The 22,027-nt window shown below is 46.3% G+C and overlaps 1 protein-coding gene across 2 annotated transcripts in view; it reads right to left on the bottom strand.

Annotated features, from left to right (window-relative positions):
• Positions 1–22,027, bottom strand: part of LOC149863409 (cytochrome P450 4A4-like) — a 31,450-nt gene that overhangs the window by 7,739 nt on the left and 1,684 nt on the right. For both annotated transcript variants that reach the window (XM_090048328.1, XM_090048327.1), the window contains exons 3-12: positions 21,608–21,749; positions 20,268–20,312; positions 19,109–19,236; positions 16,975–17,099; positions 16,721–16,875; positions 12,067–12,173; positions 10,860–11,050; positions 7,628–7,761; positions 4,354–4,418; positions 2,776–2,858 (exon numbers count right to left, since the gene is read on the bottom strand). In XM_090048328.1, coding sequence (XP_089904454.1) covers positions 2,776–2,858; positions 4,354–4,418; positions 7,628–7,761; positions 10,860–11,050; positions 12,067–12,173; positions 16,721–16,875; positions 16,975–17,099; positions 19,109–19,236; positions 20,268–20,312; positions 21,608–21,665 — 1,091 coding nt within the window. In that variant the 5' untranslated portion in view covers positions 21,666–21,749. The remainder of the gene's footprint in view (positions 1–2,775; positions 2,859–4,353; positions 4,419–7,627; positions 7,762–10,859; positions 11,051–12,066; positions 12,174–16,720; positions 16,876–16,974; positions 17,100–19,108; positions 19,237–20,267; positions 20,313–21,607; positions 21,750–22,027) is intronic.

Genomic DNA, 22,027 nt, shown 5'->3' with positions numbered 1-22,027 from the left:
GCTCGCCGCCACTAGGTTGTTCATGATGAGGACGCGTCCACGGTAGGAGAGGCTGGGCAGGCGCCAGTGCCACCTTTGCAGGCGGGCCTTCACTCCTTCCTCGAGGCCGTCCCAGTTGCGCGCCATGAAGGCCGGTGGCCCCAGGAACACGCTCAGGATCTTGAGGCCCTCGCGGCGCCAGCTGAGGCCCCCGGGCAAGGCCGGGGGGGTCGTGGCGATCCACTCTCCAAGCAGCAGGGTATCGCTCTTGGCCCAGTTGATACGGGCCGAAGAGGCGCGCTCATAGGCTCGCCGGCAGGCTGTCAGGGCCTCCACGTCCTCCTTGGTGTTAAGGAAGACGGTCACGTCGTCTGCATATGCCGAGAGCCGCAGCGGAGGGGCAAGGGACGGGCCCACAGCTGGTGGCAAGGCGGCGCCGCAGCGCATGCAACAGCGGCTCAATGGCCAGGGCATAGAGCATGCCCGACAGGGGGCAGCCCTGACGGATGCCTCTGCGTGCGGGGAACGGGGCACAGAGCACGCCGTTCACCTTGAGCAGGCTGGAAGTGTCTCGATACAAGACCCGGAGGGCGCCGACGAACAGGGGCCCAAAGCCAAAGGCCTCCAGGGTCCGAAAGAGGTAGGTGTGGTCCACCCGGTCAAAGGCTTTCTCCTGGTCCAGGGAGAGAAGGCCGACATCCAGGCCAAAGAGGTCGCTGGCTGTGAGTAGGTCGCGCAGCAGAAACAAGTTGTCGTGGATGGTTCTGCCCGGCACGCAGTAGCTCTGCTCAGGCCCAGTGACGGGGGCCATGACAGTGCGGAGGCGGGTGGCCAGCGCCTTGGCCAGGATCTTGTAATCCGTGCACAGCAGGGAGACCGGCCGCCAGTTCTTAATGCAGCCAAGGTCTCCCTTCTTGGGCAGCAGCGTGAGTACTGCACGGCGGCAACTGATCGGCAAGACCTTGTCGGCAAGACTCTCCTGGAAAATGCGCAGGAGGCCGGGGCCGAGAAGAGGCCAGAAAGCCTTGTAGAACTCCGCGGGCAGCCCGTCAAGGCCTGGGGCCCTGCCGGAGGCGAGGCCAGCGGCGGCCGCCGCCAGCTCCGCCAGAGACAACTCCCGCTCAAGCTCGCCAGCCTCCGAGGCACCAAGGCGCGGCAGGCCCGCATGGAGTTCCCGCGCGGCGTCGGGGCAGGACGGCTCAGCCGCAAACAGGTCGCGATAGAAAGCCACAGCATGCTCGCGTACTTCACCTGGGTCAGTGATGACCTGGCCCTCAGAGGTCTTGAGGTGATCTAAGACTTTGCTCGCTGCCCGCCGTCGCTCCAGGTGGAAAAAGAAGCGGGTCGGGGCATCCGTTTCGGCCAGATCCTGGCAGCGGGCGCGGATCCGCGCTCCACGGGCCGCGCTCTCCGCCAAGTCGCGCAGGCACTTCTTCCGGAACCAGAGGCTCTCGCGCAGCACCGCATCGCTGCCGGCTGCCAACAGGGCAGCCTCGAGCTTCACCACGTCCTCCTCCAGCTCTCTGACACGGCGGTGCAGTTCATTGGTGGCCAGCTGCGTGTACTGCTGGCAAAAGGCCCGAATCTGTACCTTGCCCACATCCCACCACAGCTTCCAGGAGGAATACTTCGGCCTCGTGGCCTCCCAGCCCCGCCAAAAGTTGGCAAAGCAGTCCCGGAAGTATGAGTCTTGAAGCAGGCTGACGTTGAAGCACCAATAAGGCGCTCGTGCACAGGTTCTCCCTGGCAGAATCAGTTCACAAAAAGCTAGGCCGTGGTCTGACAGGCCTGAGGGAACGATGCGGCCGCTGCGTAGGAGTGGCAGGTGGTGCCTGGTGACATAGATGCGGTCGAGGCGGGCCATAGTGAGACCCCCGGCACTCATCCTGGCCCAGGTGTACTGGCGCGCGTCGGGGTGCAGGACTCACCAGACGTCGACGAGGCCTGCAGTCTCCAAGACGGACTGCAGCCTGCGGGCGGAGGGCAGGTGAGGCTCGGGCCCCGTATGGTCGAGCAGGGTATCGGTGGTACAATTAAAGTCCCTGCCTACAAGAAGCAGGTCATCGTCCTCGCCGACCTGGCGCAAGAGACCGGCCAAGGTCTCAAAGAAAGTGACCCTCTCCTGGCCATCGGAAGGTGCATAGATGTTGACGAGCAGCAGATGGTGTTGCGCTAGGGTGACGCAAACCGTCAACAGGCGGCCGGGGACCACCTCTCGTGACACCGCCGTGTCAGGCTGCAGCTGTGATGATAGGAGAGTCGCGACCCCGGCACTAAGGTTGGTGCCATGACTCAAGAACACCTGGCCTTGCCAGGCGGCACGCCAGGCCAAATGGTTGTGCCTGTCGGAGTGCGTCTCCTGGAGGAAGGCGACAGCCAGCCGCTTGCCAATTGTATCTGAACTTAAGTCCCTAAACCACGTTCCTTAGGAAATTTCCTATTTACTGAAGAAAATTCATCCAGCTCTACATGGACTATCTCCCCACTACAAGTGATCAAGGCCTTGGTATCAAGCCTCTCTCAGATGATTGTGGCATGTCAACCATAATCTCTAGGAGATTTACTTCATCAGGAGAGGCCTCAGGAGGCATTGGGAAGCCAATGTAATACAGACCACGGGGTCCATACACTAAGAAGGAAACTTAAATTGGTGGGCTCCATTTTGGTAGTCCCATTCGCAGCTGGAACAGCATAAAGCTAACACAATCTTGAAAAAGCAATTATTAACAAAAATACTGGGAGGTAATGTTTTGAATCATTTCTATCTAGAGAGAGAATGGATGAACTCTTCCCCACCTGGAGCCAGCTGCAAAGGGCAGGAACGCATGTGAATGTCTCCGGGAGGAGTTCTCCAGAGAGAACCTCACAGGGTCAAATACCTGCAATGAGAGAATACAAAGGCCAGTTGCAAAGGTTTTTAATCATCAGACTTGCTTGGTTTGATGCCAGCAAGAAGCTTGGCAAGTTTGCAGATGTATCTAGGGCGCATTCCATGACATTTTTCCTTGGGGGGCTTATGCAGATGTAAGGCCAAATTCTGGCCAGAGTTGCATGGACTTCTGTTGCTGCATGTCCTTCAATGAAAGAGCTCCAGAATGGGCCTTGGAGACCATTACAGTGCAAAGCTGTAATGGTCTCCAAGGCTGTGATCTCTTTTTGAACAGGGGATGCGATGTCCTGGCTGGAGAGGTGAACTAACCCTGTTGGGTACAGAGTTCAACCCAGATTCCCTTGTGGCCCTTTCTTCCCTCTGTGCCTCAATAATAAGCCCTTTTGCTGGCTCCAGAAAGTTATCTGAATGTTCAATTCCGGCTTGTGTAGGAAAATCCCATCTGCCTGGCCAGACAAAGGAAGGAGATGGGCAGTGGCTGGTGTAGCCAAGAGCTCAACTTTGCACACTTGTCCAACAAGACTGGATGATTATTACTCTAGAGGTACATTACTATGGACAGAATCAAACCAGGAATACCCTCACTGCACCATCTCTGCAACCTCATCTTTTGAAGGTCTGTTGCACCTTACATCTGGACTGATACCTCTTCAGCAAGATGCAGAACATCCCTATTTAGGTCCAAATGATCTCCTTAAGAAGCATTTTACTTAAGGAAGTACATGCCAGAGCCAGGATTGGTTTAATAGAATAATAGAAAATGAAGGTTGGAAGGGACCTCAGGAGGTCGCATCTAGTCCAACCCCCTGCTCCAAGCAGCATCACCCCCAACTAGATCATCCCAGCCAAGGCTTGGTCTAGCCAGATCTTAAAAACCTCCAAGGATGGAGACTCCCCCACCTGTCTGGGTGACCTGTTCCAGTGCTTTGCCACCCTCCTAGTGAGAGAGATTTTCCTAATATCCAACCTTAACTTCCCTTGCTGCAATTGGAGCCCATTGTGCCTTATTCTGCCATCTGTCCCCATTGAGAACAGTCCAGCTCCATCGTCTTTGAAACTACACTTCATGGAGATGAAGGCTGCTGGTAGATCCCCTCTTGGTCCTCTCTTCTGTGGATTAAATAATCCCAGTTCCACCAGCGTCCCTTGCGAGTGATATGCTCCAGCCCCCGAACCATTGTTGTTGCCTTCCACTAATTTACCCACATCCTTTCTGTAGTGGGGGGTGCAAAACTTGACACGGGACTCCAGATGTAGCCTCAGCAGTACTGAATAGAGGGAGATAATCACTTCCCTTGACCTGCTGGTAACACTCCTACCAATGCAGCCCAGGATGCCATTAGCCTTCTTGGCATCAAGGGCACACTGCTTCCTCCTATTCAGCTTATTGTCCACTGTAGCCCCCCAGGTCCTTTTCTGCTTCCTGCTATCCTGAAACCCAGCTCTTTGGAGAGAAAGGTGGTCTGGCTGCTTAGGCAAAGTACCTCTGGATCTTTCCACATGCTTCGGTTCCAATGGAGAGCATAAATGTTCACTGAAACCAGGGAGTCTGAAAGAAAAATGCTTGTCATCACAGGGCAAACCTCTATTATATAGGACAATACAACATCTTATTAAAGGCCTATTATCTTTGTAACCTGAATACCTGGCATCTGGGTACTTTTGAATCCTTTTTTGACTCACTTGCTGCTTATTCCTGGAAGGGGTTAGTGGGAGAATGAGCTGAATTTCTTTCCTAACTCATGTTTCACTAGTAAAACTGTGTAAAAAGTTCTGATGGCAGAGCCTATAGTAGTGTTGTAAACCGTGCTTCTAGATTCATTTTCAAATCCATTTGGAAATGTTTACTTGTCACTTGAACTGAAGCAAGCACAATGAAATTCAGCAATCGGAGAGAAAATGAGCTTAAAACTCTACAATGCTGACTAGCAATCTAATGACAGTCATATCTTGGGGTCAGATTTTGTGCAAATTCCTCAACCGTGCACTTGTACTGTGCCACTCAACTTCACCAAATGATAGATCCACTCCTTCCATATTATTTCAATTTGTTGTATCTGATTTAGTAAATTTGCACTCAATAGTTGTTCGTAGGGGTTCCATGTCTTTAGCTTTCCCTAGTGCACATCTTGCAATACAGTATAGTCCATGAGCAGGTGATTGGCAGAGTCTGATTACTCTGCTTCCCCAGGGTTAATGTTTAGCACTCAAGCTTACCATTCTTCCCCAGCAATCGGGTGCTCCAACTCGGCTCTTAACTGATCCTCCATAGAAACAAAGTTCAGTTCAAGGCAAGAAACTCGACTGCCCCTGATAAATCTTTTACTAGCACAGCTGGTGGAGGAAAGGGTAACTTGTGAGTGAGCATCAGGATCACCAGGAAGATGAGACAACAAGGAAGATCAGGAGCACAAACCAAAGGAAAAGAAAGAGCTGTGACCTGTTCCTTGGGGAAGGGGCAGCTCCGTCTTGCATACTGCCATCCAGCTTGGCCAATGGAGAGCACAAAACACACCACTGCTGTCAGCAACCTCATTTTGGGCAAGTTCTCTGCTCTTTTCATGGAGGCTCCTAGATACGGAGCTCAAAGACGCATACAGGGGACAGGGCAGCAGGTCCTAGGAGCAAGCACCGGGTAGTGAAATTTTAAGTCCCATGCTTGTGTTACTTTGTCTTCCAACTTGGGCTGTCTTGGGTTTGGAGCTATTTCCATAGCATTTTCTATCTGGCAGAATTAGACCCATGTGTCCTTAGCAGTCTCCTTGTTCCTTGTTGAAGGGATTGAAGAAACATCTCCTAGCCCTTCACTTGGACTTGACGGAAGCAGTATTAAAACCAGTAGCATACAGAAGAAACAATTGGAGAATTTAGCAAAAATAAAAGGAGTGAGATGAAGTGAGCAGATGTGAATACGAGGAAGTAAGGACTTGAACTGTGGCTGACTTCACAGCCCTTTGCATTCATGTCCTCTTTAATTGCTGTCCCCACAAGGTTTTCTGCATCAACATAGACAATGAGTCTATTGTGGGGATATCCAGTCCTACCCTGAGGTCCACAGCCAAGTGACTTTATTCTGTGATTGTCAGCTCAGTCCTAGCATTCAATCAAATAATGTCACCTATTTTTTGCTTCCTTTTTTATTACATAATTGTACACAAGGAAACATTTCCATTTGACTTTTGAACATGCACTAGCTCCTGGTAAGTGTCTGTATATTGTCAAGCAAATAAGGATCCTCAGTAAGGATTCATTGGTACCTCTGGGTCCAAGCATAGTAGAAAACGCCAACAGTAGCATCATATTGAATGTAATAGTTTGAATTATTGTAATAACTGCCCCTTAGCCAGTTTAGACAAAAAGGCAAGGTTCATCATCTTATCTAGGCCATTGCTTGCTTTGCCTGGCCCTGCAACAAATTTGTTTAAAAGTCTTAGGTTTTCAATCTTATCTTTAGAGGTCTTTGACAAGTTAACCTAAGAACAAAAAAAATGACCCTTAAACACACATTCTGAGAGATCAAACCCTAGAAGCTTGTGAAAGGGGGTTGGGAAAGATGGGTCACCGCAGTGGTATGGAAAATCTCCCAAAAAGCAAGAATTTGAGATAAACTGAATAGTCAATGGACAAATTCTGTTGCGGAAGACAAACTGACCACCCAGCAAAAATCTGAGTAAGATCTGAGCCCAATTTGGGACTAGTGACAGGTTTGGGTAGGAGGGGCCCATGACAGCAACTCACCCAGTACATAGCCTGTAACCTACAGTCCCAATTTGGAGGTAACCTCACTTGCAGAACACCGAAGGAAGAATCGCAAGCGCAGGCCAGATCAGACTGATCACCCGAACCACCCTCCCCGCAAACAAGATCTCCTGTTTGTGCTGAAGCCGCGGAGCGCCCGAGCGGGACCGAAGGAAGGGGACTTGTTCCTATCACTGCTGAGACCAACCCTAAAACTAAAGAATGAAAGTACACCGGGGGATTTGGTTTCTAGGAATTCTAGGATTGTACGTATACCATGAGAAATAATAGTAGTGATTCCAGTTTAACCTTTACTTGTAATTGTAGCTGTTTTTGTAATACTAATTCTTTTAGCATTGTTTGGGAACAAAGTGCATTTGGAGCATTGTTTCTAATATATGTAGTTATTGTGTTTTTAATGTTTGTGGTATTTCTTAAAGTTAAGCAGTGTTTATATGTGTAGTAAGGAGTTTTAATAAACATATTAAAGGAATAAAAATTGTAATCATTGTGAAAACGAACAGGGCTCAACCTCACCCTACCAGCATACTGATTTGAACCAATATATCGTGTGGGACTTCTCTCTATCCTGTAAACCCATAAGAGACGAGTAGAAGTAGCAGCAACTAGGGTGTTCAAAGGCATTTAAGGGCAGGAAGAGTTGCATTTTCTAAGTTAAAATGGAGACATGGCAGGAATAGGCGCTAACTTTTGTTTTTGCCAAGGAGAGCGGCTAAGAAGATGGACATGTGGAAAGTTGTACGCATTTCAAATGACAGCCTTCTTCCCAAGGCCCCCACATACCCCTAAGCCCTCAGGCCCCCATGTACTCAGCACCTCTGATGGTAAGACACATGAGCACTAGAAGATACCTAGTGAGATCTTCCCTGAAATAACACAGGACAGACCCCTGTCTTTGAAATGTGTGGCATTCGGGAGCAAAATATCACATTACTGGGTGTTTTAGGGATGTGACACAACTTCAGATTTGGCTTTCAAGTAGAAAATGAGCACACTAACCTTTTGGCAAGCTCCGGCCATCAATAAACGTGATGGGCTTACTGAGCTGTCGCCATACTGCAGGGACCGGTGAGTACAAGCGCATGCTCTCCTTGATGCACATGGTGGTGTAGCTCATCTTACTAAGGTCCTCCCTGAAAATAGTCCAAGGTGGAGACTGCAAATGAAGGAGGGCCTCTTCCACAGAATAAATACCAGCAGCATCTGTGCCTCATACTGACGGGCCACATATACTTATTCATATTTAAAGCTAGAGAGAGTAACCTTGTGACCTAAAGCTTAACACTGGGTTATTAGTTATGGGTTTTATTTTCACCTTGGATACAGATGTCCTGTCGCAACTTGAGGACCTTGCTTAGGGTAGGTCTATCATGTTATTTAGGGTCAACACTGATGGCTACCTCTATTGTTCCTGGACTGACCCGTCTCAGGCTACATGATTTTGCTGCAACAAGGTCAGGATCAACTGGGCCATAGGTGGTCACTCAATGAATTAATGTGACCACCTATGGCCCAGTTGATCCTGACCTTGTTGCAGCAAAATCATGTAGCCTGGGGTCACACCAGGCTACCATCAAGGTCCGTGTCTCCTCGCCAAGGGTTATGGTAGTATTGTGGTCCGGGAGGAAGATGGATCAGAGCTGGGATGTCCAAACAGCACACGGGCAGGGACTGTAGTGAGGTTGGGATCAGGCAAGAGCAAGACAAAAGTCCAAGGAGTACACGCACAGGCAATGTTGCTGGAACAAATCCCACAGGAAGTGGGAGGGTTTTACAGCCTTCTCATCAGGGGTTTGCAGTGCCTGTAGGTTCCCCCTGGTCATCTGACTCCTTAATATCCTTATGGGAGGGACCTGGCTGGTGTGTGGTGGCACTGAAGATCCAGCCTCTGTCTTCTGGCCGCCCCCCCGCCTGGGTTTGAATCCCTGTGGTTGTAACCAAGAGAGCCCCAGACACCAGCTCTGAGCATCCATCCACACACCAGTTATGCCATCTTCATGGCTGACTCTGATGGAAAGTAGAGTACAGAAGAGCAGAAAGTCAGGTACTTAATGAACAGGCTTAAAACCAAAAGGGTGTTTGGATCCTATTCACAATCTCATTGTCACTCAAGAGTTGCTATTTTTTAAATGCAGAACTAAAGAAATCAACCTTCCTTTTTTCATTCTTAGATGAAATACTTTGCTTTACTGTCACTTTCCTTTCAATTCTTTGCAGTGTTACCTGTCAGCTCCATGTTCTTGGGGACCCTGACACAGGACACAGACTGTCTGACTCACAAAGAATTGCCCCCCCCCTTTGCCTAAACAGAAACTGATTAAGATGCAGTGAGAGACGCACCTAAAACCCTCCAGATAAGGGTGACAAAAGTGAAACAACTGCCCTAGGTCTCATTTGGATCTGAGATGGGATCAGATGACCATTCATTTACATGAGAGATGGAGAACAGAAAGCCTGAAGCAGAGACTGCAGTGAATTCTGGGATCAGCTAAGCGGGGGAGCACGGCATGATGGGGAATCTGTGCTCCAAATGCTAATCAACCCTCACACCCAGCTCAGCATTTATCAGACCAGTTCTAATCTGGTTTTACAAAGGACTTTACCTTCTTCCCCCTGCCCCCCCCCCCACACATCTAAGCAGAAGTAAGTTTACTAGGCATCTCGGGCCGTACATTCCCCAGTCCCACTAGGGGAGGCCTGTGTAAACTTAATAGGCTAAGACTCGGTTGCCGGGTTAGGGAGTGCTGAGGCAATAGACCGAGTCTGAGGGGGTATGGATAACATTTGAACAATGGTACAGGGTTCATCACAGCGTCCAGCCCGCTGGAGCCCTGTCCACAAGTGTGGTCATACTTTTCCTGAGACGACTGGTGGAAGTCCTCTCCAAAACAGGTTATGAACACTCCAATAATTGCCTTACGTCTGTTAAAAGACTATAGTAAGATCTGGAAAAGCCATGCTAAGCTGAGGCTTGTTCACAGCAAGTAAAAATCCAAAACCCTGATGCTGCAAGCTATCTAGTGTTTCTGAAGACACCAGGAGATATCCCATCAAGTATATCTGCTATCCATAGGAATGTCAAGCTGGCTCCTAAGTAGGTGTTTCCTGAGGATCAGTCAAGTTCCTGAGATGTTCCAATCAGATAACCCCTTGTCAATAGAAAAGACAATTTGATTTATGCTATTGAGAATGCTTGAAAGAAGCTGAACTGGGGGTATAAAAATCTGTAAAGGAAGCAGCTGTGTGTGTGCTGACACCATCCGCGTTCTTCTTGAGAGGCTGCAGGAGGAAGGTCATCTCCCTTCAAGGATCGTGCTGAGAACTTGGACTTGTCAGCTTTGCAACCCGAGTGCCTTGGACTGGTGAGATCCCAGCTCTCTCTCTCTTTTCTCTTCTTTCTCTAAGCACAGATTTCTAAACTTGAACTGTATTAGTTAAGCTTGAGCTAAGTTTCTCCAAATACTTAGTGAAACCAGGGTAATACCGTAATTGTTTGTGTTTGTTTTTCCTTTGCATGTCTATTACTACTAGTGTCATTATATATTTCATCTACTTAGCAATAAATAACTTCTATAGTCAAACTGGTGGTAATTGGGTATATTTTTCCATCTTTACTTCTCTTCCCCCACTTGCTCTGCAGCAACACTCCTTTTACCTAAGCTAAAGATCCCTGTGAAACCCAGAAATACTGTGGAGTCTGCTCATCAAGAGGCTAAAAGATTGGGATGTGCTGAGTTTGAAACACATAAGGGGATCAGCTTGTACAGGCTGATTAACCCAGTTTGGCTCAGAGGTGCCCTAATGAACTGAATGCTGGCCCATGAGGGTGTCATCTGGACACCTGGCCAGATTCAGAGGTATTCTGTTTAATTGTGTGCTTGTGTCTGACTGTAGTTATTGCTCTGAACTGATTCTTGGCATATGAGGGTGTCAGCCTGTCCATGCTGATCAACCTGGTCAGGTCAGACGTGTCACATTAATGTGTGTGTGTGTGTGTGTGTGTGTATGTATGACTGATTTGGGGACTGGAGGAACCCAGCTGCACTGAACTGAGTCCTGCAAGATAGCTCCATTGGGGGTGAGGGCTTGCAGGGGGAGAGATCCAGCTCTGTATAGAAACACCAGTAACACAAGCAACACATTAATAGAATTACCAAGACCCTAGCCCTAATAAATGAGCACACCCCAAAGTAGTGGCAAATCTGGTAACAGCAATGAGGTGACGTCTTACCACTGAACTGTGTCCCGGTCTCCCAGAATCTCCTGGATCTCTTTTCTGCATCTCTGCTGGTGCTCTGGATGCAGGGCCATGCAGTACAACAGCCAGGAGATCCCACTGGCTGTGGTATCGTGACCTTCAAACATGAACGTGTCCACCTCGGCACGTACATCCTCATCGGATAATCCATTTCCATTTTCATCCTTTCGAAGAAGGGCAATTAAATAAGTCCAAAAGAATGATGGTGGGTGAAGTCTTTTCTCTGGGGCAGAAGCAGAATTCATTTTGATCGCTGGTGAAATGAATGGGCCTAGGCCTGATTTTTCTTTCTTTTATGTCCAGGTAGCTACACTGAAAGCAGAGGAGCAAACCTGGGGTAGGTGAGGTCAGAGCCAGGTCCAATGGGAATTAAAGCAACCACCCCACTTCTGCTGCTAACGAGGTTGCAGATGGGCTTTGATTCTGGTTATGCTGCAGCAGAATATCAGCTACAAACCTGGTTATGCTTTCCTCTACACCAAGAACAGCTATATAACTTCATTACTTTTATTTTAAATGACAAGGTAAAAGAATAAAACCAAACAGAAAAGAATAAAACAGACCCCTAGAAAGAGAAAGAGAGAGCGTAGAGTGTGTGTCAGCCCTTTAAAAGACAACACTCGACAGAGCACACAATGGTAGCTGCCTCTTGCATGTCTGCGGGCATCTCTATAAGTAAAGGTGAACTAGACAGGAAATAAAAATCAATTACTTAACTGCATACACAATAGTCAACATCATCTGTCCATACAATATAGTAATCTGAGAGTCTTATCCTCCCATTAATATCCAGTGTTGCCAAGTCTCCTGATTTTTGGCATTGTTGTTAAAGTCTACTCTTCAGAAATGTGAAAAAATGAGCTATTTCTTATCTATATTTAGTAATACTGAATATCTGACTTCCTTATTCCTGTGCATATTAACATGTTCCATGAAAATGGCTTTGTGGGGTTGGAAGACTACATTTTACCCCCAAAGCAACGGATCTCCTGACTGCTCCATATCAGACGCTTTCTTCCAATCTTTTCTGCCTCCCTTTCAACCAACCTACTAGCCAAAAATAGTAGGAAGAAAGAAGCAAGCAGGGAGACTCTATTATCAAAAATAGCCTGGGGTGATGACAGGAGGTAAGGCATGGGTGGGCTACTTGTCTTTGCATGGGCTTATTTCAAATACTCACCTTGGTACAGAGAAGAATATCAAGAAAATCCAAGTATCTCTTCTTCTGGATCTTTTCAAGCTCACTTTCATCTTGGAGCAACTTCTTTCTCTCACTTATTATTTTGTCTGTTTTAAAAGAGTAGAAAATGTTTTAGTAGGAAGTGCTGAGAGCCCATCCATCTGGGACTACATAGTTAAGCAGTCTGTCAATTCTGGGTGAGAATCTGAGGCACCTTCATTTAATGTATAAACAGTGGGGAGTATGTATCTCAAGTTCCCTCTTTGTCCTAGTCCACAAAAGACATGAATTTTTACAACCCACCAGCTGGGAGGTCTTAGTGTTTAGACCCAAATGCTCATGCGTATAGATCTGGAGACTCCTTGGTTTAATCATGCGTCTGTTAGAAGAGTTGTGATATGAGGGGGAGCTAAGAGAGGATTTAAATTGCTATGGGTGTAGAAATCTTGGGATAAGCTTCTTCTGGAGAGAGGAAGTACATTGAATGTAGATCCACTCTCCTGACACACATGGGATGCGAGTCTTTGCAGTTCCCCGCTATGGGAGTGCAGTTAAGTCTAAAGAGCGATTCGGAAGCTCTGCAGTTCAGTTTTTAGGGAGTCGATCAAGAACTTACTTATTGCAACTGTTGAAACGATGAGTTTCACTTTCAGGACATGTAGGTTCATGGGGTTTAAAGCCAGAAAAGACCATTACATTATTTGGTCTGACCACTCATCTATCACAGGCCCTTGCATTTAGCTCAGTTCCCCTTGTATTGAGCCCAAATAATTTGTTTCGCTAAAGCCTGTCATCCAGAAGACTTTGAGAGACGAAGAATCCAACTCTTCCTGAGATCCTTTGTTCCAACAGTTAGGGTGAAATTACAGGTTACATTTAGACCATGCTAATGGCAGTTAAAACGTTAGCATCCATACGTTACAGCAGTGTTTCTCAACCTTTTAAATGGCAAGTATCCCCCTAACTTCTGAAAATGTTAATAAGTACCCCAACACTCAGTTTTCCATGAGATTTTATATTTACAGATTAATGTGTGCCATACATTGGAAGAGGGGCTGTGTATATAAGGCCGTGATATGCCAGATGTCCAATCTAGTTTGGGTAGGGTTGCCACCTTTTACACCCGGGGTGCACAACTCAAGTATATACCTGGGCTAGAGGTGATGTCGGCTAAAGCTAGGAGGGCTGAGCTCAGTGCCGTGCAAAGCGTGGCGTGCAAAATTATTGCTGGGGAATTTAAAGTGCTGTGCAATACGTGGTGCACCAAATTTTTTTGCCGTAGTTTTATCCAAGAGAAGGAAGAGGGGAGAGAGAGGAAAAGAAGGCAAGAGAGACAGATGAGGATAGAGGGCAAGACGGAGCACGAGACAGGGAAGGGGGGAGGATGGAGAGAGAGGGGGAAGCGGGGAGAGAAAGGGGATAGGTAGCAACAACCTTAATGGTGGGCATGACCCTTAAGAGGAGGGAAGATTGTGGCTACTCTTTTTCTAAAAAGGGTATGTCTGCAGGAGTACTGTGGTGGCAGTGGGTGAAGGGAGCATTTGGAGTTCAGAGATAAAAAGGCACAAGGACACAGTCCAACGCATGCAGCGACACGCTGAGACGCGCGCACACATGCAGGCAGACATGGAGGTGCACACGCACATAAATAGGTGTGCAATAATTTAGGTTTTAAGATGTATTATTTTTTATTGAACTTCACAACCGTTTTTGAAACACAATAACGAGTGAATCATAAAAATTCTAGAACCGTAAAAACACAAAACTCAAACATTCATATTAATTAAACTCTAAACACAGGTATCTTTGTGACTGGGACTGATGTGTTCCCTCTAGAATTGTTCTACAAATCAGGGATTGGGCTGGACTTTTTGCTAGTTTTACCAAAATAACAAAACTTCACAAAGAGAGGCTAATTTGCAAATCCATACTTCATCTTCAAAATGCAGTAACAATTCAGACTTACTCTCTCTCTCTCAGAGAGATGAAGTTCGTATCTCAGCTCGAACAGGCGATTCAGCAACCTTCCATGTGACAGCCACCGAACTTCAGTGTGAAGAAGTACAGTGGTATGTTCAGATCCCGTGTCACGGCGCAGCAACCGGAAAAGACGTGAATTCAGAGCTCGCACATTTAGGAAGTTTACCGTTGCTACGGCTGTGCCTAGCACACTGTTGAAACCTTCATTCAGTTGCTCTGCAGCCAATGCCTATCTATGGATAATACACTGGTTCCACTTGATTGGAGGATTTATAGCTTTTAAGCAAGCATCAAGACCAACTTCATCAGCCTACCATCACTGCACACAGACACACACCACTCTCAGGACAATCCCTTTTGTACAACGTGCTCATTTAAGATCTTAAAAAGATCCTCTCCTGTTGTTTTTGTGTCCAATTCCTTGCAGCCATATATTCAGTTTTGTGTCCAATTCCTTGCAGCTGCCATATTTCTGGCTCGTCTTCATCATCTGTGGATCTGACAAATATCACCAATTGTGCATAGTTGCACACATCTGTAGATTCATCAATCTGTAAAGTGAACTGTTTATTCTGGATGACTTTTTTTTCCCCTGAAATCTGTTTAATGTCTTCTGCTACATCATCTATTCTTCTTGTCATGGTATCATTTGAATGTGGGATGGTTTTCATTTTATCTACTCCTGTTTGGCCAAACATGCTTTCAGCAATTCTGAGAGCAGCAGGAATGACGAGGTTCTCAGCAATGGTATGTGGTTTCTTCATTTTTGCCACCATGCATCTGATTTCAAACGAAGCTTGTAGAGTATGATTTCATAGCAGCACTTGTTTTTTTTCAAAATTCACATTTCCTTGTGAAAAAATCTATACATTTGTCCCTCAGACCAGGATGTTTAGTATGAAGGTGCCTTTTCAGAAGGGAAGGCTTCATACAAAGGTTAGACTGGGGCGGGCAATTATTTTGGGTAGAGGGCCGCTTACTGAGTTTTTGGCAAGCCATCGAGGGCTGCATGACAGGCAGCCAGGGGCAGATAAATATAAATTTTCTAAATTTTTTAGGGTCCCCGTGGGCCAGATAGAACGGCCTGGCAGGCCGCATCTGGCCCCCGGGCCGCATTTTGCCCACCCCGGGTTAGATAATGTCTCCCTGCATATCACACAAGTGGTAATGAAGGTATATCTCTGTTTCTTGTAAACCCGAAAGCCAGATAACTGGGATCATAGCAACGTGCTTTATGAACCGCTGAAGATTTTGTACTTCCGCTGCTGAGGCTTGTTTTTTTTCGAAACATGTTCCTCTCGCTCCAACACTTGTTGCCCATTTGTCTGGGAACTACCTTCTTCTAAATCTAAAGTCTTCCTTTTACAAGAAAATGATCCATTTTAACACGCTCATAAGCAGTAAAAGTAAAAGTGACAGAAGCCCACTTAAATTTAAACACTTAAACTACAGCAGACGGACACGTGCTTAAACTCTGAGAAACACAGTCTTTCTCCCCTTTACCGATGGAAGACTGTACTTCTCATAAAGCAGGAGAGTTCTGATGCAGAAAAGCTGGCAAGCAAGTGCAGGGTTGGTGAAGGATGAAAGTATCTTATTTTAGAAAAATGTACAGGTTTCCCTTCCTTGATTTATGCGGGTTCAGTATATATGAATTCGCTGTTATGTGATGACCATTGTTACACCCCAAACTCATTATGTGCAAGGTAAATTCACTGTTATATGATCAGCCCCGGGGCTCTGCTTGTCCCCACTCACCCCAGCCCCTGGGCAGCACCCGCTGTGGTGCTGGCAGGTGGTGTTGGCTGCTTCTGGGGCTGCTGCAGTGGGGGTTGGGGTGATGGGGAGAAGCAGAGGCCCATGGTGCAGTGAGGTAAGTCTGTAGGGCAGGGGTCAGCAACCCCCAGGGCATACATGCTGAGCATGGCACATGAGGCCATTTTGCTCAGCACGCCACTGCCAGCCCAGGCTCTAGGCAGGTGCTGTCAGCCATGGAGCCCAGGCTGCTCCCAGCAGGCAGCTGGGAGGCTGCAAGCCCTGCTGCAAGCAGCCCAGGCTCTACGGCTGGCAGTGGCTACCCATAGCCTGGGTTGGCTGTAGCCAGGAGGCTGCAAAGAGCTCCTCCAGGCTCCGGCATCGCCTGGAGCAGACAGTGGAGGGGCTCTAAGGTGCGTGTGTAGTTACCGCCAGCATGGAGCTGATGCCGGGGCTGTGGAGCCTGGTGTAGCTGTTTTCATCCTGCCCGCTGCCTGCTGCAGCTGCCCAGAGCAGTTCCTGCTATAGACTGTGAAAAACTTGAGAGAGCGCAGAATATGGAAGTATTTCAAATGTATGAGAATTGTCTTAATTACTAATGATCAAGCAGTACTGCAGAGAGGTTAACCAGCTTACTAAAGGCCCCATAGTAAATCCGTGGAATAGAGCAGAAACCAGAGCAAACTCCATCCTTGATGTAATTCCACTGAAGTGGAATGGAGTTGAATTTGGCTCCAGATCTTTTGAATCCCAGTTTTTGTCTGACCCACAAAGCCAAAGCAGGAAAAAGTTTCACTACTGTTTTATATTCATCAAGTTCCTCTGGTGACGTGCCAGACTTCTGTGGTACAAATGTTATGACCACCTAAGGCAATGTCTTGCAATCGTGAGCAGATGGATGGAGGGCCATGGGAAATACCTGTATGGAGATGTGCTAGTCTGCAGGCCTCATGAAAACGACGTCCCTGGGGACTGATTCGATAGAGGAAATCGCTGCGATACAGGAAAAAGCGGAATCTTTGGAACACCAAGTAGGTCAAGTCATACACCGCTCGGACGTAATAATCCAGGTCGCTGCAAGAAAGGCAGAGTTGGATAACGTTTCAGTGAGGTGAATATGGGCATGAGGAGCAGGAAGATTTAGCTCAGGATTGGAAAGAACCTGATACAAACTTGTCAACCTGGCAGTTGCTACTACAACTGAAGGCACATTTCATGAGGCTGTCCAAAGTCATCAAACTGACATGCTCAAAGAGCTCCACTGACTTCTTCTGCATGATCAGCTGTTCCCATTTGTCCTAAAGGAAAAGACGGAGTTGAGGGTTTACATGACTCTACAATGGTCTTTGTTATGTAATGAAATCCCATTCTTGAGAGGATCTGAGTTGCCTTGCTTGTCTTTCCTAGCTACACCCTGCCAGATGCACATTACTAATTATATGCTGGCATGCAAGCAAATTAATCTGATCTAAAACATACACTGCTGACTGGGATTAATATTTCCTTGTGAAAACAGATTACAAAATTATTTTTTTAGAAATGGAGATAGGGCTGAATTTAAACACTGACTTTCCCTTCTCCGGGCTTTGGTATAGATTAGATCTATATTTGCAGGTACACTTAATAGCTTTGAGCCTGAAGCGAAAACCCAGATGCAAACTTCTGGCAACATGGATAGATTTGGAGCCACGTTTGTAAGGGTCCATGATATAGGTTGATGATTTCAACACTGAATAGAAATTGATCCATATAATATACTTTTCCCCTTCATTTTTGGGAAATGGGTCAAAATTTGGCAGGGAGGCTGGAGTGGGAAATGCAAATACCTTCACTGACTGTTGGGCTAATAGATTTTCTATAGTGCCTATTACCACAGGTACCTCTAAATCAGTGGTGCTAACCATTCACTCTGCGGGCTGGTTGGGCAGTACCACGTCCTTCTGCAGGCCCAATCTCCAGTGCATAGAGTGGGCACAGAAGGGACCCAATCCAGGCTTGGCCAGGACTTAATCCAGCTACATGACAACATCTTAGCCCAGGCCCAGCCCAATCCACCCATGCGGCGCTTGGAAATTTGGCAGAGGAGGAGGAGTGGCTGTGTTAATTGTTACTTCTACCCCACTGCCAAATTTCCTGACCCATACAGCCCTACAAGCTGGATGCCATGGCTCTGAGAGCCAGATTTGGTCCATAGGCCAGGGGTTGAGTACCCCTGCTCTAAAGCACACAAGAAACTGCTGGAAATCAAGATGTGTCATAACTTTGACTCATCTTATCTGATGTCATAGTCGATGATATTCTGAAATACTCCTGTCAATATAAACTGATACTGAGCCCTTGTGTCCTTGTGGTGCATCAGCTATAGTTCCAGTTGAGAAAACAAATGTTTCTATTTTCTCCTCAATCAGTTGTTACTGAACGACTTGTTTTGGTGCTTTATCTCATTTGCTGACAGGGGAAACCAACTCTGGGAAGGTAAGGCTTTTGCTAATTAAGAGGCAAGAGAGAACTGTTATAACTGAGCACTTAGCTCACGGAGAGTGTACTCGGTGGAACTATATCACGGGTAAATTTGGCTGGGACTGTATCATCATCAGCAGGGACAGCGAACTACAAATCGATGGTTTTTGTTTAAGATATTTTGAGATGGAAGAAACCTCGCAAAGGTTGGCCTAGAAATTGAGTACACTACATATCCTTGATAACAGTGTATATACTTCATGGTGTGGGTTATTTTTTTTTTTCCAATTCAGCCTTACCGCTCTACTCTTCTTTCTCAGTGCTTATGTTTTTGGCTCTGATGTGCTAGGTTATTGTAATCTAGGTGTACTTGTTTTTTCAAGGGGTCAGTCTATTCCATGGACTTATTTTCTATGTTCACCACCACTGGTCCAAGAAACGTTATTCTATTGTTGTCCGTTTTGCCAGATGAAGCGTGAGATGTGGACCAGACCCTCAGCTGGTGTAAGCTGTTGTAGCTCCACTGACTTCACAAAACCCTTGATGAACTGCACCAGGGGAGGACCTGGGCCTTTTAATCACAGGGCGGTAGCACATTTCTGGGAAGGAAGATATATGAAACTTCTCACTCCAGTCTCCTCCAGTCCTTCAGTCCCAGTTATTGTTCTCGCCCTAGTAACAATAGCTCCAGTAACAACACTGGAACAATGTTCAACAGAACAATAGAACAATAGTTCTGGTAACAGTAGCTCTAGTAACAAAAAGTAGAACTATTGTTCTAGCTGGAACAATAGTTTTACCCTGTAGCTAGAACAAGAGTAGTAACAACAGTAGTAACCATTCCTACCAGCATTACTTTGGTAGAATCGGAAATCAGTGTCACATAGGGTTTCAGCACATCGTAGTGAAATGCTGGAGTCAACAGCCTCCTGTGTTTGAACCACTTCGGCCCATCTAAGACCAATAATCCCTTTCCTGGAGGAACAGAAAGAATAAAAAGCCAGTCAGATACTTCTCTGTTCTATAAGTTTCTATTATTAATATTGATAGCATCAGCAGTATTTGTTCGTCTCCCTTGTGTAAAATTGTTATAGTCTTTAGCCAGAACTCAAAAAGGGGAATTGGTCACGAATATTTTTTTAAGCTATTCTATTTCGGACAAGGTAAACCTCCCCAAATATTTAGTTTCCTTTTCTATAATTGCCTATTTTTGTTCATTTGGGGCTTTGATGTTCATGTCCACAATTTTCTAAATAATATCAATAAAGCTCTATCAAGGAGCTCTTTCTTAACCTGAGCTTTTTCTTATTCTAGGGTTTTGGTCAAGCTGTCTTTTTTTTGTTTCCCCCTTTTCTTCAATACACATCCACTGAAGATATAATTGTGCTGAGCAAATAATTCCTGACAACCTCATTGGACTCCAGGGTGGGTGCAGTGGTGTCACCAAGGGGAAAGCTGGAAAACACTGAAGCCTGAACTTTATGTAAATGTGGTAAATGGCACATTTACATTGCACAGTCTGGAGTCTGAATTGGCTGTGAAATCTCAGATATAAGGAGCTGTTGGAACAGGATTTTGGATTCTGGGACAGGTTAACCAGAGAGATGGAGGAGTCTCCATCCTTGGAGGTTTTTAAGATCCGGGTAGACAAAGTCTTGGCTGGGATGATGTAGTTGGGGCTGGTCCTGCTTGAAGCAGGGGTTGTACTAAATGTGGAGGTCCTTTTAAACCCTAATTTTCTATGATTGATTAGAGGTCTGGCCTAATCTACATATTAACTCCTGTGTCACCCCCAATAGCTTTATCATCTTTTCTAGATTTATAATACGGAGAACCCAAAAAAAGAAACTATGTTCAAGACAAAAATCATATCAAATATGTGCTATGCCGTAAACCAATACAGGAAGGAAATTCAGGACTCATGCTTAAGAGCATTGGGTACCCATGATTCATCTTGTGTTTGATGGCAGCTGTTCACGAAAGGGACAAAGTACGAGTCTACGTACCGATCCAGGGTACTAAGGGACCGTAGGATGTCATACCCTTGGGATCTGTAAGATTCAACATGGGAGGAAAAAGCACAGGGTTAAGAGCTGAAGTATGGACATCATGAGACTGAAAATCTGGAGGTATTTCTGAGTTCACCCTCCTAATCGCAACAAAGGAGGTGCTATAACAAGAAGATGTGTGTGGAAGGAAAATTGTGTGTGCGTGTGTGTGTGTGTGTGTATCTTTGTTACAGTAATTAAAGAATGTTTCTCTTCATAACACTGGTGTAGCTTCAGAGACAAAATGTTCTTTGCATATCACACTAATTGGGTCAACATGGGGGAAGATGATAAAAATATTAGAGAGATGAGTGAAGAAGGATATTTCACGGTGGAGGAACATTTTCAGATCGAGATCTTGAGCCAAATTTCCATAGGCAAATCCCAGGTCTCAGCTACCCCAGGGACCATTTTTGCACAGCGATCTACCAGGATAGCTTCACTGTTTTAGGATCTTTTAAATTGTGCAACAAAATGCAAGAAATTAGGGTAATCCAAGTTTAAACTCCACTTGCGGTATGCTCCAAATCTCTTCTTTCCCAAGGTTTCCCATCATAAGAGGAGCAAGATGTTACATACAGCAGTGGATAACAGTTCATTGAGGGCAAGGATTGTACTAGGTACTTGTACAGCATTTAGAACGACTGAAACCTGGCTTAATCAAGGAATCTATGCACTACAGCAGTACCATCCTCATCATCATCAGTGCCATGTTGTGGGTTCAGTTCATGGATACAGGAGCCACTTTAATAAAGAGGCTTCTTTATTCATGCCAACAGCACCCTGGCAGCCTTGAAACTCCTTCTCCGGCTTTCTTTCAGCTCTGCCTATGTGTAACTACATGCAACAGTGATTTCCCGGAGGGGAGCCAAGTGATAGCCTAACCCTCAAAGGTATACAGTTCTCACAATCCTCATTAGCACTTCCAAAACTACAAAAAAGAGAAGGAAAGGAGGCTTGAAATGTCCAGTAGGAGACCTTGCTATATTGACCCAAATATCTTCTGGGAAATGCTTAAAAGCTATGGAGTGGAGAAAACCTGAGGACAGACAGGAAATCTGTCTGTCCAGCTCATTCTCTAAGAGTTTTGGTTGCTGTTTCAGGTTCTGGGTGAATATATATCAGATGTGCCAATAATTATCTGGGAACCTAAAAATTCTGGAAAGAGTATAGAGGAGGCATTAACAAAATCTGAGAGAAGACCCATGCAGATAGTTCTCAGAAAAACATTGCTAAGCATTTGGGGTGGGGAAGAATCAACTGGTAGAGCTTTCTGAAACAAGATGCAATACCCTTACCTCCTCGGCCAAACACGGCTTTGGCAAAATCAGGGTGAGCGATGACCAAGACAGGCATGAACCCTCCAAACCATCTGGTGAAGACATGGGAGTATTTTTCAGACCAAGAGAGCAACGTGTTTAATTCTTCATCCTGATGGATCTGCAGTCACAGGTGAAAGAAAATGAGGGGGGAAGGGACGAACTCTGGAGAGCCTCAAGCCACTTCCATGAAATATGGGGAACAGGTTGAGTGTACTTGGAGGGAGGACATCCTCAGGGTGAAGGTAAAACATCGAGCTGGCAAAAAGGGTGGTGCAGTGGTGGGCTGGAGCAGCCCCTGGACTCGTATCTGCTGATCTAGCCATTCAAAGAGGGCATCAAGATGGTCTAAATAGCAACTTCTGGATTCTCCCAACACAAGTTTCCCCATAGCAAAGA

This window comes from Crocodylus siamensis, chromosome 5 (assembly GCF_052110815.1).
Source record: "Crocodylus siamensis isolate JL-2025a chromosome 5, ASM5211081v1, whole genome shotgun sequence".
In the NCBI taxonomy this organism is placed as follows: Eukaryota; Metazoa; Chordata; order Crocodylia; family Crocodylidae; genus Crocodylus; species Crocodylus siamensis.
This window is presented reverse-complemented; position numbering and strand designations above follow the sequence as displayed.